The sequence below is a fragment of the Neomonachus schauinslandi genome, chromosome 7 (assembly GCF_002201575.2).
Source record: "Neomonachus schauinslandi chromosome 7, ASM220157v2, whole genome shotgun sequence".
Taxonomy (NCBI): domain Eukaryota; kingdom Metazoa; phylum Chordata; class Mammalia; order Carnivora; family Phocidae; genus Neomonachus; species Neomonachus schauinslandi.
The window spans coordinates 24273844-24294661 of NC_058409.1; the positions used below are offsets into that span (position 1 = coordinate 24273844).

The 20818-nt window shown below is 49.9% G+C and overlaps 1 protein-coding gene across 1 annotated transcript; it reads left to right on the forward strand.

The window, feature by feature from the left end:
- The first annotated feature begins 12689 nt into the window (after positions 1–12689).
- On the forward strand, positions 12690–20722 carry IL4 (interleukin 4). The gene is made up of 4 exons (XM_021701867.1): positions 12690–12890; positions 13157–13204; positions 18175–18294; positions 20535–20722. Exons 1-4 carry the CDS (start codon positions 12756–12758, stop codon positions 20625–20627), a joined length of 396 nt encoding a protein of 131 aa, XP_021557542.1. The 5' UTR covers positions 12690–12755; the 3' UTR covers positions 20628–20722.
- Positions 20723–20818: the final 96 nt, after the last annotated feature.

Consider the following 20818-nt stretch of genomic DNA (forward strand, 5'->3'; position numbering starts at 1 on the left):
AGCATGAAAACCTAGCATCCTTATTTGCAGAGGCAGACCTGACCATTTAAGTTACAGATTCATTTTTCTTTCAGATGTCACAAATTTCTTGGGGGAGAGGAGGGCGGGGAGGGAGGGAGACAGGATTTCCTTAGCTTGGACCTCAGCCTGTGCCGCCTGCCTCCGCCCAGCCGAGCCCAGCCTGCCCTCCTCTCCCGGGCTCTGCGCTCCAAGGACACAAGGGGAAACACTGCCTCGCGGACTGCGTCCCCCTGAGAGCAAACCACAGCATTACAGTGGGGCGCGCCGTGGCAGACACGCCGGGGAGGGGGCCTTGCTGTTCACGCGCACGGCTAAGGCAGACAGCAGCAGCTCGGGCACATTTCTTCTTAGCCTTATTTATTATTGTGTGTTATTTAAACAAGTGTGTTCGTCTGTGCTGGGGACAGGGAGGGACTGTTGCCTTCAGAACCTGGAGCCGGGGGCCCAACGACTTGGGCGTTAGGAGTCCCTGGGAATCAGCACTGTGTGTAAAATTCTGCTACCTCACTGGGGTCCTGGGGCTGACACGGGACAGGGGAGAGGGCCAGAGAAGCTGCTCTTGTCTGCCAGGCAGCAGCTGGTCCTCAGCGAAAGAGTAATTTATTGTTTTTCCTTGTATTTAAAATTAAAAAATAAAATATGTTATCAAAGAGTTAATAATATATAGAAGCGCAGCCTAGAAGGCTGCATTTGGTGTGTGTGGCCTGGTGGGGAGGGGGTCACTGAATATGTTCTTTCACTGACTTTGTCAAACTGGAAGCCAGAAATAAAGGCGGTGACAAGAGACTGGATGATGTTTGTGTTTTACTTTGGCCCTTGTGGACCCTGGTCTAGCCTCCTAAGACTCTGAGGAGCTCTTTAGGAGACAGGGCAGGTGGAGGAGGGGGTCTGAGAAGGAGTGCAGGGGGAGTGAGGGAGAGGACCTGGGCTGAAAGGAAGCAAGCCCCCAGGGGGGTGGCTGGCCTGAAAGACGTGCCCCCGCCTATCACCCACAGGGAGGGAGGAGCAGCTCGGGCCAGGACATCTGGGTTCAAGGAGGACATGTGGAACAGGCAAGAGACCTCAGAAGTCATCTTATGATCAGAGGAGTGGCCCTCCTGTGTCTGGTACCACCCCCACACCCTCCAGCATCTCCCTCATGGCCTCTCTGAAGCTTGGGGGAGAGGAGGCAATGTGCCCAAGGTCATACTCCTGGTAAGGAGCAAAGTCAGGATTAGAACCCAGAACTCACTCCAACTCCAAAGCCCATACACTTAACCACTCTGCCTTCCTCTGTCCAAATGTCATCTGGCCTAAATGCATGACTTTTTTTTAAGTAGGCTCTATGCCCAGCGTGGAGCCAGATGGCAGGGCTTGAACTCACGACCCTGAGATCAAGATCTGAGCTGAGATCAAGAGTCGGACGTTTAACCGAATGAGCCACCCAGGCACCCCACGACTTTTGTAACATTGGCATCAACCTGTTTGGGCACCTCCCCTGATAGGAAGCTCCCAAATTCCTTTCTAGGGACAGCCAGTCAGTCCCTGGACATATCTCATCGTTAGTGCACACTTACCACCTCTGTGAACAAAGATGCACCAACTGACTTACGGCCCCTGCACTACGGAATGACAAATGGAGACCCAAGGTCACAGGGCCCTGGTCAGACCACCTCCCCAACCAGGTCTTTTTGCTTCTCCCCGGGCCCAGGCCAGCACCACGAGTGCCAGAAGCAGCAGGCCGCAGCAAGCCACAGCTAATGCTCACGCCCGTCAGGAGCGGTTTACACGGAATCTCTGAGAGGCGCCCAGAAGGATGCGATGCCTCTGCATCGGATGGTGGGTCATCAGAGACCAGTCTCAAACACTGAATGGCAGGCGGGTACCTTGCCTGGGAAGCCCCGAGCCCTGTGGGAACACCCAGAGCGATGCTCAGAAGCCAGTGGAGGCAGCCACCCCAGGAGCCGCGAGAGGTGATGCTGTGCGTGATGCACACCACAGACGCCATGGCAGGACCCGTCCCGGGGCAGAGGTGCATGGCGGGCAGCTCCGGGAGCCACTCAGAGACGGCGGACCCCTTGCACCCAGGCAGAAGCGAGGGAAGACCTAGGGAGGGGGCATGGGAGCTGAGCGTGCCACGGGCTGTCGGGGGCAGGCGCTGGACCGTCTCTGTGGTCCTGGGAGGTCTCAGAACCTGTTTGGTCCCACTACATTTGTGGCGGCCTGCACTCGTCCAGCCCCCGGGCTAACCGGGACCAAGACACCACACGCACTCACGGTTTCGCACCAGAAAGAAGTCTCTGAGCAATGGAGGCTCCCCTGCAGCCGCTCTCCATTCAGAGTTCCAAGGGTTTTAAGGCCAGAGGATATTTAGGGAAGACTAATTCCATTTTTATACAAAACTTAGCCATCCATTCTCTGGCCACATCACCTTTCACCACATCCTCTGCTCAACCAGAGTACTGGCCTGTCTGTCTGAAGGAGAATGCAAAGTCTTTGGGTGAAATTCCATGTGACTCTCCCAAGAACAAAGACCGGAGCTGAGGCTGGTGCGGGCAGGGCCAGTGACGGTTTCCTAAGGATGTATTCCAGTGGTAGTCAGGAGGGTGTAAGGCCCTAAGAGGGCCGCAGAGGCTCCACCACTAGGGGTCCACAGCGCGCCACATCCTCAGCTCCCCACAGCTCCCTGCCTGCCGCTCTGAGACTATGCCCGAGACAAGGAACCTGTGCTCACGAGGTGTGCAGTCAGCCAGTGGGGCCTCGGGCCATTCCAGGAATGGTGGACCTCACGGAGCCACAGAACCAAGCCAGTGTGGGTGGCCAAAGGGAGGTGGGCCCGGCCAGGAATGAGAGAGAAAGAGGCAGATGAAACAGGAAAAGAGGGTGCGTGTCAGCTGTCATGGCCGGGAGCACCACTACCTGGGGACTGAGACCCGGGGTATTTGCTGGGAGTTTCTCTAACCATGTGGTCTCACTTCTTCCATGCGGAGAGGCAAACCCTGGGCAGGGCCCAGACAGAAGGGCGGTTGGGAAGAGACAGAGTGCTTGCTGAGTGGGAGGGAGATGCTGGTCATGGGGCCCAGGGCGGGGAGCCCCTCTGCACCCCAGGAACTCCAGGCCCCAGAGGTTTCACTGGAAGAGGGGCCAGGGCTCAAGTGAGAAGTGAGACACACTTGAGTTTCCGGTGAACTCGGCACCAAACACCTCTGTTTGCTGCTCAGATGAGGTGTCAGAAAACATTGCGAGTCACTGCTGGGGTTTCTCCAAGGCTTGGCCCTCTGAAGTGCTCAGGACTCAGGAGGACAAGGGCTTGCATCTTGCTTCCTTGTAACCCAGCAGCTTGAAGGCTGGGGTTTATCGAATCCATCGGCTCGTGGCTTTTTCATTATTATCAACAGGAAAGTGCCTTCTGCTTAGTATCTTAATTTAGCTGGTCAGTTTGAGCAAAACCGAAAACCGTTCCTCCCTTTAGCTGACTCCCTTCCGAGCAGGCCCTGCCGAGTCCAGGCTGACTGTGTTCCAGGCTGGCCGCCCGGTCTCGGACCCACGGGCCAGTCACCTGGGCCTCCCCAGAGGCCCAAGCTGGGGTCATAGCTGATGGCTGTAGCCACGGTCACCCCTCCCACGCACGCTGCCCAAGTCCTACACTGAAAAATAAAAGTCATAAAGCCTCATTATCTTCATTCGTTTCTCAGCTCCACCCAACAGCAGCAGAGTAAAGGGTTTGCAACGAACTTTCCCAGATCAACTGATTTCTCAGCAGCAAGGGAGGGCCCCATGACGAAGCCATTTGAAATCCCAGAAGCGATTTTCTACCTACGACCTCACTTTCTGTTGCGTTCTCTCCCTGCCCCTGCACGATGCCTTCTCTTGTGGAAAGTGATTCTCTCAGAGCGGCCTTCAGACCCACCCCCAGCCTGTGCACCTCCTGGGCCGACGCTGCTGTGCGGTCACCGGTGACGCAAGGCCAGCATTAAATACAGCAGCTCACGTCAGTTCCGCTCGCTGCATCGCTCGGACAAGCTAGCAAGCCCGTGGCGAGGGCAATTCCTGAAAGCTAGCCCGCCGTGGAGGCCCCTGCAGGCCAGAGGGTCCATGTGCCCCACTGAGCCCAGGGCCCCGGGCCAGAAGGAGTCCCAGGGACACCGCATTAGAAAGGCAATTTCTTATTTAGTGTCTCCTCTTTCTGTTCATCTGTTTTCCCACATGTTCTGTAATGAGCATATATTCATTTCCCACTGGGGGACAAAGACAAATTTAAGCAAAAAAAAAATGAAAATGAAACAACATGAGATTGGGGACTGGTCCATGAACGTCCGGAAGGGGCCAGCAGCACTCGCAGGACAGGCTAGCCAGGAGCCCGAGTTCGGTTCTAAGCGCCCTCTGGGAGCTGGCTGTCTCAGGGGCAGAGCTGGGCACCGGCAGGGGTCCGGGACACAGGAGGTCCAGCACCACTCCTCCCAAGGGCCAAGCCGGTCCTGTGTTGCCAAAGATAGAGGAAGACACACCGTTCTTGGGGGGTCCTCACCCAGCCCCAGTCTGCCAGCCTGGAGGGAAGGGGGTAAGATGGGAAAGAGTGGGCCGCCAGTCCAGCTCTGAGGCTGCAGTGACGGATGCCCCAGGGACGGATGGAGAGGTCCTGCACACTCCTCAGCCAGCTTCCGTCTCTCAGGAGAAGGACCTTCCACCTGCTTCTCAAAGAAAAGAGAAGCCAGCAGCCTAAGGAGCTACTTCAGCTCCACTCAGAGAAGCCAGAGTCCACAGCTGTACCTACCTTGGCCCCCTTCTCCCTGCCTTGTTCGCTCCCTCTGAGAGGTCCTCTTTGCATCTGTACTCAGGATCCCATTCTCCCTGCCCTTGCCAGGGGATCCAAACAAGTCCCAGCTGTGCCCCTAACTTCCCTCATGGTTACTCAGGCCAAGTCTTGGCTGCCCTCTCTGTGAAATGGAGCTCCATTCATTCATTCATTCATAAGTACCCATTGAGGCCTTTACCAGGTGTTCTAGGCACTGAGGATCCATGATGAACAAAACTAAGGTTACTTCTGGTGGGGGGACAGACTCCGCAAACAAGGGAACACAGACAGTGCAGGCAGTGGTGAGGGCTTTGGAGGGCACTGAGGCAGTGGTGTCAGGGGGCTGGGTACTGTGAGGGGAGGTCAGAGAAGTCCTCCCTGATGAGGTCAGGCAGAACAGAGATATGGATGGAGTGAGGGAGGGAAAAAGCCATTAACTGAGGAAGACGTCCAGGGAGAGGGGACAGCTAGCACTGAAGTCTTGAGTGAGCATCAGGACGAGGAGAGCAGAGGCCAAGGACAGGGGCAAGAGGGACAGGTGGTCAGGGCTCTGAGGGCAGGAAGACTTTGCTCTGGTGGGATGGGGTAACACAATCTGGCTTCCATTTAACAGAAGCACTCGGGCTGCTGTGTGAACAACAGAACGTGGGGACAAGGGATGGGAGCGGGACGACCAGTGAGGACACTCTTGTGGAAACCCAGGTGGGATAGGACAGGGGAAGAGTGGATGTGATCAGGTTCTGGAGATGTGTTATCTACATGACATACACTTATACATCATTTACATAAACACGTATGACATCTGAGATCATAAATAAGTGTATATTATATAATATATAAATGTTAAATATAGAACTTTTCTACCCATATAAGTCTTAAAACGCCTTTATCAGGGGAAATTTCAAATGTATACAAAGTAACTCCCCAGTATCCACAGCCCAACTTTAAGTTAGCAACTCATGGCCAATCCAGTTCTGTCTCTATCCCCTCTGCCCCCTGCCCCCATCCATACGTCCAAGCCAGCATACCCTTCAGTGTGGATACAGTTCCAAGGCAGAGGCTTTGGTGCTGGACTGGATGTGGGCCCGGGAGGCATTTACCATGGTGTGAGCACCCTGAAGGATGGGGCTGCCATTTATTGAGCCAGGGAAGCCTGGGCTCAAGTGTGTCCCTGCTGACAAAGTACTGATCCCACAGGACCCCCCCTCACCCCCTCACAGCACACACCCCAGCAGAGTCTGCCATCCCATCGGGTGCCCCCCCCACACCGCACTCCAGAAGCTATCTCAGTGATGTCGCTGATTATCTCCTGTCACTAAACCCAGTGGAAACACTTCTGCCCTATCTCATCCGCCCCTGAAGAACATCTGATGCCAGTGACCACTCGCTTCTCCTCCAAGACTTTCTCGTGCCTGGGCTCCCTCCCAGCCCCCCTAGCTGCCTGCCTCCTCTCCCTCCTTCTCTCCCAGCAGCGCAGGAGTGCCGTGGTCATTTCTTGTCCCCTCTCTTCCAGAGGCCCTGGGCTGGTACCCTCCTTCCTCTGGGCTTCCTCACCATCTGTCTCTACAACCCTCAGCTCATGGTCCCTCTGTCTTCCCTTGGAAACTGCAGCTCCCAAGCCAGAAACCTGGGGCCTTCTGGGTCTGCTCGCTCTTTCTCACCGCCATATTCAGCACATCCCAAGTGAGATGATGATGGTGATGGTGATGGTGCTGGTTGGCATTCACCAGGCAACACACCAGACAGACACTGTATTTACTGCCTCAGATAATCTTCCCACACCCCTATTATTAGCCCAGTTTGACAGAGAAGCCTGGGCAGGGAAACTTCCCCAAAGTCACCCCAAGACTGAGTGGCAGAGCTGGGACTCATAGGTAACAGGGCACGTGGCCTTCAGGGACACTGCCCTGCTGGGAGTCACTCTCAGACCCGCTGCTCCAAGTGCCCCACGAAATCCGAGATCCGTGGTCCACACCCCGCCATCCCTGCCAGCTCCCAGTTCTGAGCTTGAGCTCGTACTGATGGTGACTGCAGTCTCCAGAAGGTTCCCCTCCCAGGCCTGGGGCTCGCTCAGTTTCTCCAGGCCCCAGAGAAGCCCTTCTGGCCTTCCACGAACTGTCCCCCTGCCCCCCCGGCTAAGGCCTACTTATTCCAATCTCTACGAAATATCCCTCCGTTGGAGGAGCCTTACTTTCTGTCATGAATAAGCCTGGGAGGAGCTGGGAAGGGCTCTTCTGTGTGTTGTCCCACTCAGCTGATGGAAGAGGAGGGAAGAGGACAAGTGTAGGGCGCAGGGCAGGATGGGGCCACGGGGACGGCTGGTGCGGCAAGACTCCGCAGCCAGGGCCAGGAACCTGGGCTGCTCTGCTCAACCCCCACCGGTCCCTGTTCTCCAGGGAGCTGTGGACGGTGGGAGGAGGCGGACGCCCCCTTCCTGTGCCCTTGGGCTTGGGGGGGGGGGCTGGGGTGTCCTCCTGGAGCACTGCTGGGGGTGTCTGGACACGGCTGGAGCAGGAGCTCTGAGACCCCTGGGCTGCAGTCTCAGCTGTGTGCTCTGGAACTCCAGATCAGCAGTGGGGGCCCCAGGGTCAGCGGCCCTTCCTGTGGGTTCTTTCTTTGGGTCCTGGGCCCAGCCTGCTCCTCCACCCTCCCAACATTTTCATAAACACCTGCTTTTCTGCACGGAGTGCTCTCTGCATAAGGTGCCCAGGGCTATCTATGTCCTGCGGTGACTCCAGAGACCTAAGTATGAGGGCCGCCGGGCAGCAACTAACGGTGACTCTTCCAAACAAGGATAAGGCCTCAACGACTAAGGAGACACATCCAGGAGGGACATGTGTGGGGTAGTGTCCCAGGGGCAAAACCTCCACTGGCCCTGTCCAGACTCGGCTTGGCCTAACAGATTGAGTATCACAGTCACGTGACCAAGCAAAGTTATGATTAATAACAATGACAGTAATAATAACAACAATGCTGTCACTGACAGAGCACTCACTACGTGCCAGGCACTATTCTGACAACTTAGAAACACCAACTTATTTGTTCCTCACAACAACCACATGAAGCAGGTTGCCGCCATTGCCCCCACTTTACGGAGGAGGCTGAGAAAGGCGAGGAGCCAGCCCCGTCGGGAGGCCCGGCCTGCCGTGCGCTGAGGCAGCCTCCAGCAGTAGCCACACAGAACCTCTCACGCACTTCTCGCAGGAATCTTAGGAGGGGCAGCCACATTATTCCCATGGCACAGCTGAGGAGACTGAGACCCAGAGAGAGTTAGTGAGCTGCTCATGGTCATAGAGTTGACAAGTGGTTTGTTTGCTGGACCCCAAAACCCAGCGTTCAAAACTGTTACGTTCTAGGGTCTGAAGGGAAAGCTCTGAGGCCACACAGGAGTCGGGGCTGGTGCTTGGCGCTCATGCAGGCCGAAGGGAAAGGAGTCTATGGCTGACACAGCCAGAACCCCGCAGAGCGGTCACCTTCTCCCTGGGCTTTGGTGCCTGCCCGCCTGCCTTGTGTAATCACTACGCGCAAGTCCTGAAGGCTGGGAGAGGCGAGTGGTGGCTGTCCTCCTCCCGGATGAGCAGGCCCCATTTCCCGGGCCTCTGTCGAGCCAGCCACAGGCGCAGCTGCCATGGGCCACATTGCAGGGACAATGGGTCCTTTCCTCCTACCCCATAAGGGGGCCTTCTGGTCACTCCTTGATGTTCTGGGAAGTTTACCCTTCTTTCCCTGGCCTTATCTAACCATTGAAACAAAACAAAACAAAGCAGCTTTATTCTGTTTCTGAGCTACTGCCTCTTGTATTACATACTTCTTCGGATTTACATCTGTGCCCCCACAGCCTTAAACCTGGGTGTAGCCCTCAGTGAAGGCATGCACTCACAAAAGCAACTGCTGAATACACGGACAGCTTTGAATCCTGCTGACCTCCCCTCCTGTCCAGCTCTCCCTCAACCCCAAAGCTCTAAGACATGTGCTCTGCACACTGGACTTCCCTCTGGGATGTCTGCACTTCAAGGTTTTAAATTCCTCGAAAACTTGGACCTTCCCTCAGAAAGAGAGTATGCACCATTTACTTCAAATAATAGTTAATCTGGATTTGAAGTCTGTACCTATTCTGGAAGGAACTCTGTCTCCCCATCTCTGTAGTGAAGACCTCACTTACCCTAGCAAAGAAACAAATAACCCAATTAAAAAATGAGCAAAGGACCTAAATAGCCATTTTTTCAAAGAAGATATGTGAACGGCCAATAGATGCATGAAAAGATGCTCATCATCATTAATCATCAGGGAAATGCAAATCAAAACCACAATGAGATACCCCTTCACCCCTGTTAGAATGATTATTATCAAAAAGGCAAGAAGCAACAAGTGTTGATGAAGACGTGGAGAAAAAGGAACCCTCATGCACTGTTGGTGGGAATGCAAACTGGTGCAGCCACTGTGGAAAACAGCATGAAAAATCCTCAAAAAATTAAAAATACAAGTGCCACATGATCCAATAATTCTACTTCTGGAAATACAGCCAAAGGATATGAAAACACTCCATCGAAGATATATATGAACTCCTATGTTCATAGCAGGTTTATTTACAATAGGTCAAGACATGGAAAGATCCTAAGTGTCCACGGATGGATGAATGGACAACTTGTACACACACACACACACACAGGCACACACACACACACACAGCAATATTATTTGGCCATAAAAAGAAGGAAATCTTGCCATGTGTGAAAACATGAATAAGTCTTGAAGGCATTATGCTAAGTAAAATGTTAGAGAAAGACAATACTGTATGATCTCACTTATATGTGGAATCTATAACACACACACACAAAAAACCAAACTCATAGAAAAAGAGATGATTTGTGGTCACCATAGGGGGTAGAGGAAGGGGGGATTGGCTGACAGTGGTCAAAAGGTACAAACTTCCAGTTATAAGATGAGTAAGTACAGGGGATGTAATACACAACATGATAACTGTAACTAACACTGCTGTATGGCATATTTGAAAATTGTTAGAGTAAGTCCTAAGACTTCTCATCACAAGGGAAAAAGCATTTTTTGTTGTTGTTGTATATAAATGAGATGATGGATGTTAACTAAACTTATTATGGTAATCATTCCATGATCTATGTAAGTTAAATCATTATGCCATATACCTTAGACCCATACAGTGCTTATTGTCAATAATATCTCAATAAAACTGGGGTGCCTGGGTGGCTCAGTTGGTTAAGCGACTGCCTTCGGTTCAGGTCATGATCCTGGAGTCCCGGGATCGAGTCCCGCATCGGGCTCCCTGCTCAGCGGGGAGTCTGCTTCTCCCTCTGACCTCCCCCCTCTCATGTGCTCTCTCTCATTCTCTCTCAAATAAATAAATAAAATCTTTAAAAAAAAAAATCTCAATAAAACTGAGGGGAAAAAAAGAAATACCTATTCACAAATTAAAAAAAAAACAACAACAACACTGGGGTGCCTGGGTGGCTCAGTCGGTTAAATGTCTGCCTTCAGCTCAGGTCATAATCCCAGGGTCCTGGAATTGAGCCTCGCATCGGGCTCCCGGCTCGGCAAGAAGTCTGCTTCTCCCTCTCCCTCTGCATCTCTCCCTGCTCGTGTTCTCCCTCTCTCCCTCTCTTACCGCCTCAAATGAATAAATAAATCAATCTTAAAAAAAAAAAAAAATCTTGGGCGCCTGGGTGGCTCAGTTGGTTAAGCGACTGCCTTCGGCTCAGGTCATGATCCTGGAGTCCCGGGATCGAGTCCTGCATCGGGCTCCCTCCTCAGCAGGGAGTCTGCTTCTCCCTCTGACCCTCCCCCTTCTCACGTGCTCTCTCTCATTCTCTCTCTCAAATAAATAAATAAAATCTTTAAAAAAAAAAAAAAATCTTACGGGCACCTGGGTGGCTCAGTTGGTTAAGTGTCCAACTCTTGATCTCAGGGTCATGAGATCGAGCTCTCCTTGGGCTCTGCACTGGGTATGGAGCCTGCTTAAGATTCTCTCTCTCCCTGTGTCTATCCCTCCTTCCACCACATGCTCTAATAAAACAAAACAAAACAAAACAAAAAACTTACCCAGAGAGATCTGGCCTTTGTCCCAGCTCTTGGGAGGTAACTTCTAAAACCCTAGAATAAAGAATTTGGTTGGCCTTTGTTGCCAGTTCCTGGGAAGGAGCCCAAAATCCTTGGGACTTCCCAAGTCATAAGAGTGTCCAGGCCCTGAGAGTTTATGCTAATTAGGTAACTCAGGGTGGGGACCAGGAGCCCATAGTGGTAATCAAGCGCGGGGCCAATGATCCATCAATTGCACCTACAGAACAACACGCCAGTGAAACTCTGGACACCGAAGTTCAGGTGAGCTGCCCTGCTTGGGAGTCCCCTGCGCATTGTCACACATCGAGGTGCTGGGGAGGCAGCACGTTCTGACTCGATGGGGAGAAAACAGAGGAAGCTTCACGTTTGGGACCCTCCTAGCCCTCACCCGCTGTCTGTTCTGTTGGCTTGGTGGTACTGGTATCCTTTTGCTGTAACACAGCTATGACCTTATGTATAGTGCTTTCCTGAGTTCTGTGGGTCACTCTGGCGAACTACAGAATCTGAGAAGGTAGTGTGAACTTTAGACTTTATAGCCAATTGGCCAAAAGTGAGGGCAGACTGGGAATCCTCGAAATTTGCAGCCAGTGTCTTAAGTGAGGGCAGTCTCGTGGAGGCCATGCCCTTAACCTGGGAAGTATAGCGTAACTCCGCAGAGTCTGTGTCAGAAGTCATTGCTCTGAGTTTGGCAAACTCGTGCCACGGTCCAGCAAAGGATCCAAAATATGATTGCAGGGCCTTCCTCATACACTTATCTGGATCCTGTCCTTCACAGAGCGCAAGGCACTGTAAAAAGATCCAAGGCGCAGGAACAACTTAGCAGTACTCTTTTCTACGTGACCTGAGAAAATCAGTAGGGAGAGGAAGGTCAGAGAGCAGGGGAAGGGAGTGGGTGGGATAGAGAAGCCAAGTCTCGGGAGGAAAAAGCCGAGCGGTGCTGGGGCACAGGAATCCTGCTCCACCTGCGTGAGCAGTGGGGCTGTGAGGACCACACCGGGACCCGGGAATTAGACTAAGGCAGCAGGGCAGGTTGGGGGGCATTGACAAAGACAACTGGTTTGTAAACCAGGAAGATTATAGTTCTTTTTCCTCCTTAGCTGAGGATGTATTCAAGTTCCATTTACAAAGTGGTCATTCCTGAAACCTCGAGATAGACAGGGTTTGCCGAGGGCCCCTGCATTGCTAAGGACGTGTGGACCTGATGTGACCCAGACCAAGCCCCACCTGGTGACACCAGTCTTTTGCCCAAGTCCTAAACCTGAAGGAATGTGGCATGCCTGAGGGCTGGGACAGGAGAGGGTCTGTGCCCATTACTTTCCTTCTACCTAAAGAAAGAGCCCCAGATCAGCTTTTCCACAAGAGGAGAGTTTCCAAGATGCCACCCATACTTGGAAGACGCCAGGCTGAAACACTATTCAAGTCAAACTTTCTTGTTATTACTCTATCTTTCCCCAGGAGGACTGCACTAAAACAAATTCGGACACCTGTGGCCTCTTCCTTCTGTGCAAACAAAAAGCCAGCAGCAACCCCAAGCTGATAAGATTAATCTAAAGAGCAAATTATGGTGTAATTTCCTATGCTGATACTTTGTAGTTAATTTTAAAAAAAGGTTTCATTTTCCTATTGGTATGATTTCACAGGAACATTTTACCTGTTTCTGTGAGGTATTTTTTCTCCTGGAAGAGAGGTGCTGATTGGCCCCAAATAACTGACAACCTGGTGTAACGAAAATTTCCAATTTCCCTCATTTTCCCTCAGTTTCAGCAATTTTAAAATCTATATATAGAGTTATCTTTGTCAGAATTGCATTGTGAGCCTCTCCTAGTAAACTGATTTGTCTCATATTGTCACTGCAAAGAGAGATCTATTAATGGGTCTCACCTCCCAACTGATTCCGACTCTGGTCTGCTTACTAGCACTCACCAGCACCTTCGTCCACGGACATAACTTCAGTATTGCCATTAAAGAGATCATCAGAACGTTGAACATCCTCACAGCGAGAAACGTGAGTAAGCTATCAGGCACCATCTCTCCAGATGTTCTGGAGATGCCGTGGGTACTTCTTAGACTATGAGAAGAACATCACAACTTCCAGAGAAGTTGGTGGTTGGTGGTTGGTGACAGACAGGGGAGCAGAGCAGAGATTTCTCTGCAGGAGCTTTTTTGTCCTGAGGGCAGTTTGCTTGGTTGGAGGGAGCGACAGCTGCCCGGCAAGGGCCCCCCTGTACAGTTGGAAGTGACTCTGTCTCTTGCCCTCTCGTTCTGGGCCAGGACTCGTGCATGGAGCTGACCGTCACAGACGTCTTCGCTGCCCCAAAGGTAAGAACTGTCCCGGGGTCTGCTTTGGCACATGAGTGACTTGGGAGAGGAAAGCCATCCACAGGTGTTTGAACAAGAAACATTTTTTTTAACAGAAAGTGAACAGACCCAAATTAACTACAAGGTGTTAGATGTTTTTAAGAATGAAAATTCTGATCTTTACTCTCAAGCATGTTTTAGTGTTTCTGGTTTCACTTGATTTAGAAGATGTATAATGGAAAGCTTGGATTTTTGTGATCCTAATTCCAAATGCTGGTCAAGGAACAGTTCCTTCTTTTCCTCCTATATCCCAGCCTAGTACCTGGAATACAGGAGGCGCTCAATAAATGCTTGTTGAAGGAGAGTTTTTCTAGCCCGCACATTTCTGAAAAACCAAATAGTGTCACAAAAAGAGATATGGAGATTACAGGTCGAGGGAGCTTTCATTTTGTCTAAGAGACTTCCTATAGCAACAGAAAAGGTATCGCCAGAGCCCCTCCTTTTCCGCAGCCTGGTCACCTAACAGCCCACTGGCTCCGGGGGTGGCTCTCCAGAGACCTTCCGCTGCAATGTCCTGCCAAGCCCCTTCCAGCCCAGTCCGGAACTGCCCTGCCACACGGGGGTCCCACACATCCCTGGCCCTGGTTGCTTGGGCATCTCGCCTTTCTGCCTCCAGCACCGTTTCACCCCCGCCCCTCTATCTTTAGTGGGAGGAGACAGATTTGACAGCTGATAGTGCATTTTCTCTGACAAACATACGACTACAGCCATGTCAATAGGTTTGGGCACATCAGTTCCTGTTTTCATGGAAACACAAGACTGAGAATGAAAAACCCAAAGCTTCAATTTGCCAATGGTCTCCTAACCGCCTGCTTTCCACGCGGCCTAGAGGGGACGGGGTGGCCGGGAGGGTAGCTGCGCAGGTTAGCACAGCGACACCCCAAAGGCCGGGCCACAGAACACCCCCGTCCTGCTTTGTGAGGAAAACTGCTCCTCGGGCTTTGTCTGGACCATCTCATCTCATTACACATTAGTTCAGGAATCTGATAGACAATACTACATAATATCGTAACATAATCAATATATATGATGTAATATTAATGCATAATGTATCATATTCTTTAATACTATATATCACGTAATTTTGTCCTTTAGAATCTCATCCTGTTTCAGACTCTGTCCATCAGGAGGCTGGAAGGACTTGGAGATCTTATATACACATAGAAGTATATAATATATAAATATCATCTATTAACATTTTATATACATAAGAAACAGCCAGGAGTCCCACCTGGGCTGTGCCCTGGGTTCCCCAGATGGCGCCACGCTGCCGAGAGGGTTCCATCAAAGCCAAGGGCTGGGCCCCAAAGTGCCGAGCGTCTCGAAGTGACACAGCCTGTAGCATTAGCCACGGTTTTACCGTTAACTAGCGATGTGGCCTTTGGCCACTGTCCATATCTCCTTGTGCCTCGGTTTCCACATGTGAAGATATGAAAGTGATTTTGAAAGTTGGTTGGAATCCAATTCTTGACTTAGTGGAAAGTGTTACTGTAAAATGATATAACTCTTGGTTAAAGGCAAAAACTGGTTACAGAGGAGCAGTAATTCTAAGAAGGAGGGGCCGGTAGCTGGAAAAGATCCAACTCTCTGTGATTCCAGTCTGGGCCAGCTCTAGATGACCAGGCCAGTCTCATCCTTGCCGAGGCGCAGGCCGGGTCGCACCACCTTTCTGCTGTTCGTGGCCATTCTCTTCATCAGTTATCACACGGCCCCTCACCTGGGTAGACGTCTGCTGAAGCGAGTCCCCACCATCTTCCCTCACTCCTGCCTGTCTCACAGGCCTTCCTCCAACTGCTTCTATTCCTCCTGGATTACACCAATCTCCTTCTTCCATTTTTTCTTTTCCTCCAAGATATTACAGATATTACAGAATAAGCAAAGATATTACAGAATAAGGAATATTACAGATATTACAGGATAAGGAAAGGCTGTTATTTTAAAAACCCACCAAGGTGGTATGTGGCAGGAAAAGTTACTTCTTTGTGTCCCCAAAGAAGGACACCTTTCCAAAATCCAAGACTTTGGTTATCAATTTTCTTTCTTTGGGGGATCAAGAATTCTATTATCTCCAAGTCGGGTGGGATCCTGTTCTTGGCGGTTGCTGGAAGGACAGTGCGGATCTGAGTCCTGGACTTCACAGGCAATGCCTGCCCAGTATCTCTGAAACTAAGGTGGTCTGAGAAAGAGCAAAGTGGAAAACAAGCAAGCTGGCTGGTCCGTGATGGATTTCTTGGGTAGACCATTAGTGGGAAGTATTTCCTCCTTTCCAAAGAGAGCTCAAGTCCATGATTCCTCAGAGTTCTACACCAACTCTCAAATCCTTTTTTTTTTTTTTTAAGTAGAACTAAAAGACTTTCTCATGTATAGCACTGGCTCACTAAATTTGGGCCGAGTTGGGGATAATGAGTACAAGACAACGAGGACTAGATGTTTAGGGCCCAATATGAAGCTAGTCAAGAACCATGTTAGAAATCGAACAGCGTCTCCGCCACAGAAGCAGCCCTAGATGGTGTTCCACCCTTTGCCGATGTTCCCATGAGTGCTGGGCTTCTTTCTAGCATAGGCCTAAGCTCCCCTTTTCAGTCTCTTTTCCTGAGCAGTCCTAAACTGCAAGGTCCACTAGGCTGTCGGAGTGTGCCCCCTGAGCTACGCACGACACCCTCACGCGGCAAAACCTGGACAAGCAGACGCCAGCCGTCGGTACGGGGTAGGATCCTGTAGCTGCAATTCCAATAGAACTAAAACTTTAAGGTCTTCATGAAAACTGCCTCGAGAATTAGTTCTTTTGAAGTTTCTCCATTTGATTCAAACTCTTTTCAATTCCTATTTTATCCTAACTGCCTTTAGAAAACGCTTTCAAGAATCTATCTAGAGGGTGTTTTCCTGTATTACAAGCCATATACTCAAAACTGAGGCGGTTTAATTTCTAGGCTCCAAGCTAAAGTTTTAGAAAAGTCTCACGAGATTGTGATGAAAAAAGATAAGCGAAGGGGCTCTTCTCTTTTTGGTCTTCTTGAACCTCACTGTTCTCTCCCCAGCGGCACAGCTGTCTGCCTAGATGTACACACACAGCTAACGTGTGCCTTCCCCTTGGCTTCCCCGCCTCTGCTTCCCCACTAAGCCTCCAGAGATACGGAGACTGATGGGGGTTTCTTGACTCTCACAGCCCAGAGATACTGGTGTTGCTCTCAAATTTCCAACTACAGTCAGAGCCCAGGAGGGCTCTTGGCCGGTTCATTAAGTGCATGTCCTTCCAAAGAAAGGCCTTGCCAACGGGCCATCAAGGCCCACAGGGCAACGGGGAAGCTTTTGTAGCCTAGGGTTCTAGTACCTGAGTCTGGGTCTAGATCTTCCTGGAAAAACCCTAAAATATGAAATGCACTTTTAGAATTCAGCCTAAAGAAATAAGAGATGAACACAAAGATTTACACAGATGACTCAATGCCACTTTATTTTACAGAAGCAAAAAACTGCAATGGTAGGGTATTACCCGATTATGGTACAAATATGCTGTAGGCTTCCATGCAGCTCTCAACCCCATGTTCTTATATACTACTGAATGACTTAACGCTTGTACTATGTATTGTGTAAAAAGGCTACAAAACAGTATCAACAGTTGGTCCCCATTTTTTAAAAAGTATTTTTAAAAATGGGAAGATATTTATCAAGATATCCACAGTTATCTCTGGCTGGTGGGATTGAGTGAATGCATTTTTGCTGAATATATATTACCTTTACAGTAAACATGTATTACCTTAATAATCAGAAAAAATATGCAAGAACTTTAAAAACTGCCCTGACAGTACTTCTCATCTAAATCCCCTGGTGGTTTACATTAATGTACATTGTGATTCAGGATTTCTGGGGGCAGGCATGCGGTTCTGCATTTCTAACAAGCTCCCAGGTGATGTCCATGCTGCTGCTTCCTGGACCACACTTTGGGTGGCAAGGGACTAACGCATGTCCTCGCAAAGGCTGGAGACAGCTTGATCTGAGCTGGATCAGGCTCAAGCTAAGACTGCTCTCCACACTCCATGCTTTCATTCTTCACTGCAAAGTGAGAAGACATACCAGGCCTGATTCAGACAGAGTCACGATCCCTCTGCCAGGTTCCCAAAAAGAGCTATTTTCCCACCTGTGCATTCCCTCATCTAAGGCCCACACGTCCCCAGGAAGAGCCATGTGGCCAGACCCGCATTTGGGCTGCAGCATTCCCCGGAGATTCTGGCGCTTCACCTCCTAGGCCAACGGCCTCTTCCAGAAGCTGTGTCCACAGCCCAGCTCAATTGCACCCTCTCCCAGAAGCTCCCTCTGATCTCTCGCCTAGCGGTGATCTTGGCACACCTCTCCAGCTACATGGGCAGATGTCTCATCTCCTCACATGGACCCTGAGCTTTGCACACACTGCCATCTCTCAGGGGGTGGGCTAAATGGAGAGTGCGGCCCAAAGCACCAGTGTCCCGGCCACAGGATAGGCAGTCATTTATTCAACAAGCTTGTAGGATTTCCAGGGAAACCTGGACTTTAAAATCTTACAGCAATGAGACAGAGCACAATCTGACGACAAGCTCATGTAGGCTTGCATGGTGGAGAGAAACGGACATAGATCACGGGTAGAGACAGATGGCTCTAGACTCAAATCCCCACTCTGTCATTTACTTAGCTGAGTGTCTTTACTCAGGTAGCCTTTCAGCAAAATTATCCAAGGGAAAAGAGAAGTTTGCTGCATTTGTAGGTAATTGGCAGAGGTTGTTTATTGGGACCAGCAGCCTTCATTCACATGAAAGGAATATCTGAATACCTGATCCAGAGTTGAGCAAACTCACTTTCTCCACTTGTCCTCCTGAAAAGAAGCAATCACAAGGAAAACTGTCTCTCCCATGTTCAAAACAGAGGTAGCGCATGGCTAACTGTGGCATTTCTCTTTCTAGAACACAACTGAAAAAGAAATCTGCAGAGCCACAACTGTGCTTCAGCAGCTCTCTACGCACAATTGCTCCAACAGACTCCTCAGAGGACTTCACAGGAACCTCAGGAAAATGGCAAACATGGTAAGCTGGATCATGCCGACCACTTGGCTCCTGACGGATAGCAACCTGACTCCTAACCATTCCTCCTTAAGAGTCGTAATACCCTTGATTAATCAACCCATTCATTCACTTAGCAAATATTTGTTGAGGCTCTATGAGTGCAAGGTGCTGTTCTAGGCACTGGGGATACAGTGCCTGCTCTCACAGAATGCTCTAGTGGGGGAGTCAGAAAAGCAAACAAACATGTAATATTATGTCCAGTAGTGATAAGTGCTATGAAGAAAAATAAAGGAATAAAGAATATAGGGGTCATGAGGGAAAGGGCTGATAGTTGGTGACATCATCTGAGCAAATATTTGAATTAAGTGAAGGAGCAGGCTATATGACTAACTGGGGAAAGAACATTCCAGGCAGAGGAAATAGCTGTGCAAAGGCCCTGAGGTAGAAATGAGGTTCACGTGTTCAAAGATCAGTAGGAAAGCCAGGGTGGCTGGATCAGATTGAGCAAAGGGGATTTTTAGTAGATCACACATGGTCTCTGGATTCTACCCCAAGTATGGCAGGATTCACCCACAGGGTTTTGAGCGGAACAGAGACTACATGATTTAAAATGATCACTCTGGCTGCTGTGTGGTAAATAAACTGACGAGGGCTAAGCAGGGAAACAAGCTGCCCTACTGGGAGGCCATCACAGTAATCCAGGTTGGAGGTAATAGTGGTTTCAACAGACTGGGAGCAATAGAGGTTGTTAGATTTGGGATATAACTAAAAATAGAGCCAGAAGACCCACTGTGAGGGATGAGGGAATGAGTAAAAGATGGCCTCTTGGTTCCTAGCCTGAGTCTTTTGGGAGATGGTTGGTGCCTAGAAAACTGGGCACAAAGCAAGGCTGGAGGTTGAGCACATGATTAAGAGTTCCATTTATCAATACTAAATTTGAGGTACCTCTTGGATAGCCAAGTGGAGATGCTGAAATTGTAGGAAAAGTCTGAGGCTTTGCAAAGGGAGAGGTCAGAACTCGTGATATAAAATGAAGAGTCCTCAGAAAGATGTTATTGAAAGTCCTAGATCTGAATGACATAGAGAGATCCAAGGACTGAGCCCAGAAGCACTCTCACAGAGGTCAGGAAAAGAGGTCCAGCAAAAGAGACTGAGAAGTAGCCAGTGAAGTAGGAGGAAACCAAAGAATGTGTGGTGCCCCAGATAGCAAGTGAAGAAACTCTTAATAAGGAGAGATCCAATGTGTCAAACGTACCGGAAGGTCAAGTCAGATGAAGATGAGAATGGCCACTGGATCTGGAATGAGAGCCTGACTGGAGTGGGTTCCACAGAGAATGCCGGAGGGCAGTGAGTACAGGAAACTCTTTTGAGGTGTTTTGCTATTAGACTGCAGAGAAATGGAACAAGAGACGAAGGGTACAAGTGAGTAAGGGAAGTTCTTTTGAGGTGGGGCATATATCCAGTATGTTAATACACCAGCAGGAATGATCCAGCGGAGAGGGGAGAATTGATAGTGTGGGAAAGAGGAAGAGCCCAGAATAGATGTTATCTAGTGTCAAGTGGAGGAACTGGGGACAGTCATCCCCTTGCTGGGCATGTCACCTGATTTTTAAGGGAAGGTAAAGGAATAAGGGAGCTGACACTACACTTGTTCTCTGTTTTAATCCTTTTAATTATCCTATAAAGCAGGCACAATTGTCCCCATTTATCAAGGGAGGAAACTGTAGCTTTTATAAATGAAGCAGTTTGTCCTAAGCAATGTAATTAATAAGTTGACAGAGCTGAGGTCCAGACTGAAGCAGTGACCTGGGGTAGGTACCTGAAATTCTTTCCACCCGAGGTGCTGTCAAGCTGGGGGGTTGCTGTTTGTGGGCAGGGGGTGAATGGAACGAACCTCTCTCTCCGCAGTCCAGGTGGCCACGCAGAAGGCCCAGTATGGCAGCAGGCAGGTCTGAGCCTCCCCCGCATGTTACACCCCTAAGCGGCACCTAGCTATGGCACACCTCTCCAGAGTCTGCGGCTCCCCCCGGAGGTACACAGTTAGTAACCATTTCTAGGAGTTTATTAGCATGCACAGAAGACCAGCAAACCGTGCTGGCCTCGTGGCAGAGACAGACTCCCAATCAGACTAGACCGGAGGCCCTGTTTGGAAAGAACTGTTCAGGTGGCGTGTGCCAGAGGAGGCCTGACTCAAGTGGGCAGGCATGAAAGACAGACTCAGTGACTCAGCAATGCAAGCTAATGAAATATGTCTTTTGCAGACCTGTTCGGTGAATGAAGTCAAGAAGAGTACACTGAAAGACTTCTTGGAAAGGCTAAAAGCGATCATGCAAAGGAAATACTACAGGCATTGAAGCTGAATATTTTAATTTATGAGTTTTTAATAGCTTTATTTTAAAAATATTTATATATTTATAACATTATAAAATAAAGTATATGCAGAATCTAACAGCATGGTGTCACTTCAATAGCACTGGCTATATTTACTGGACAACTTTTAGGGAAACCAATTTAATTTACTAAGAGACTAAAATTGGTACAGAAG

Excerpts from the sequence above, each read along its gene's own strand:
- IL4 (XM_021701867.1), top strand. The coding sequence starts at position 12,756 with ATGGGTCTCACCTCCCAACTGATTCCGACTCTGGTCTGCTTACTAGCA. Across the intron at positions 13,205-18,174 it reads ACGTCTTCGCTGCCCCAAAG|AACACAACTGAAAAAGAAAT; the intron begins GTAAGAACTGTC and ends TTCTCTTTCTAG. Across the intron at positions 18,295-20,534 it reads TCAGGAAAATGGCAAACATG|ACCTGTTCGGTGAATGAAGT; the intron begins GTAAGCTGGATC and ends TGTCTTTTGCAG.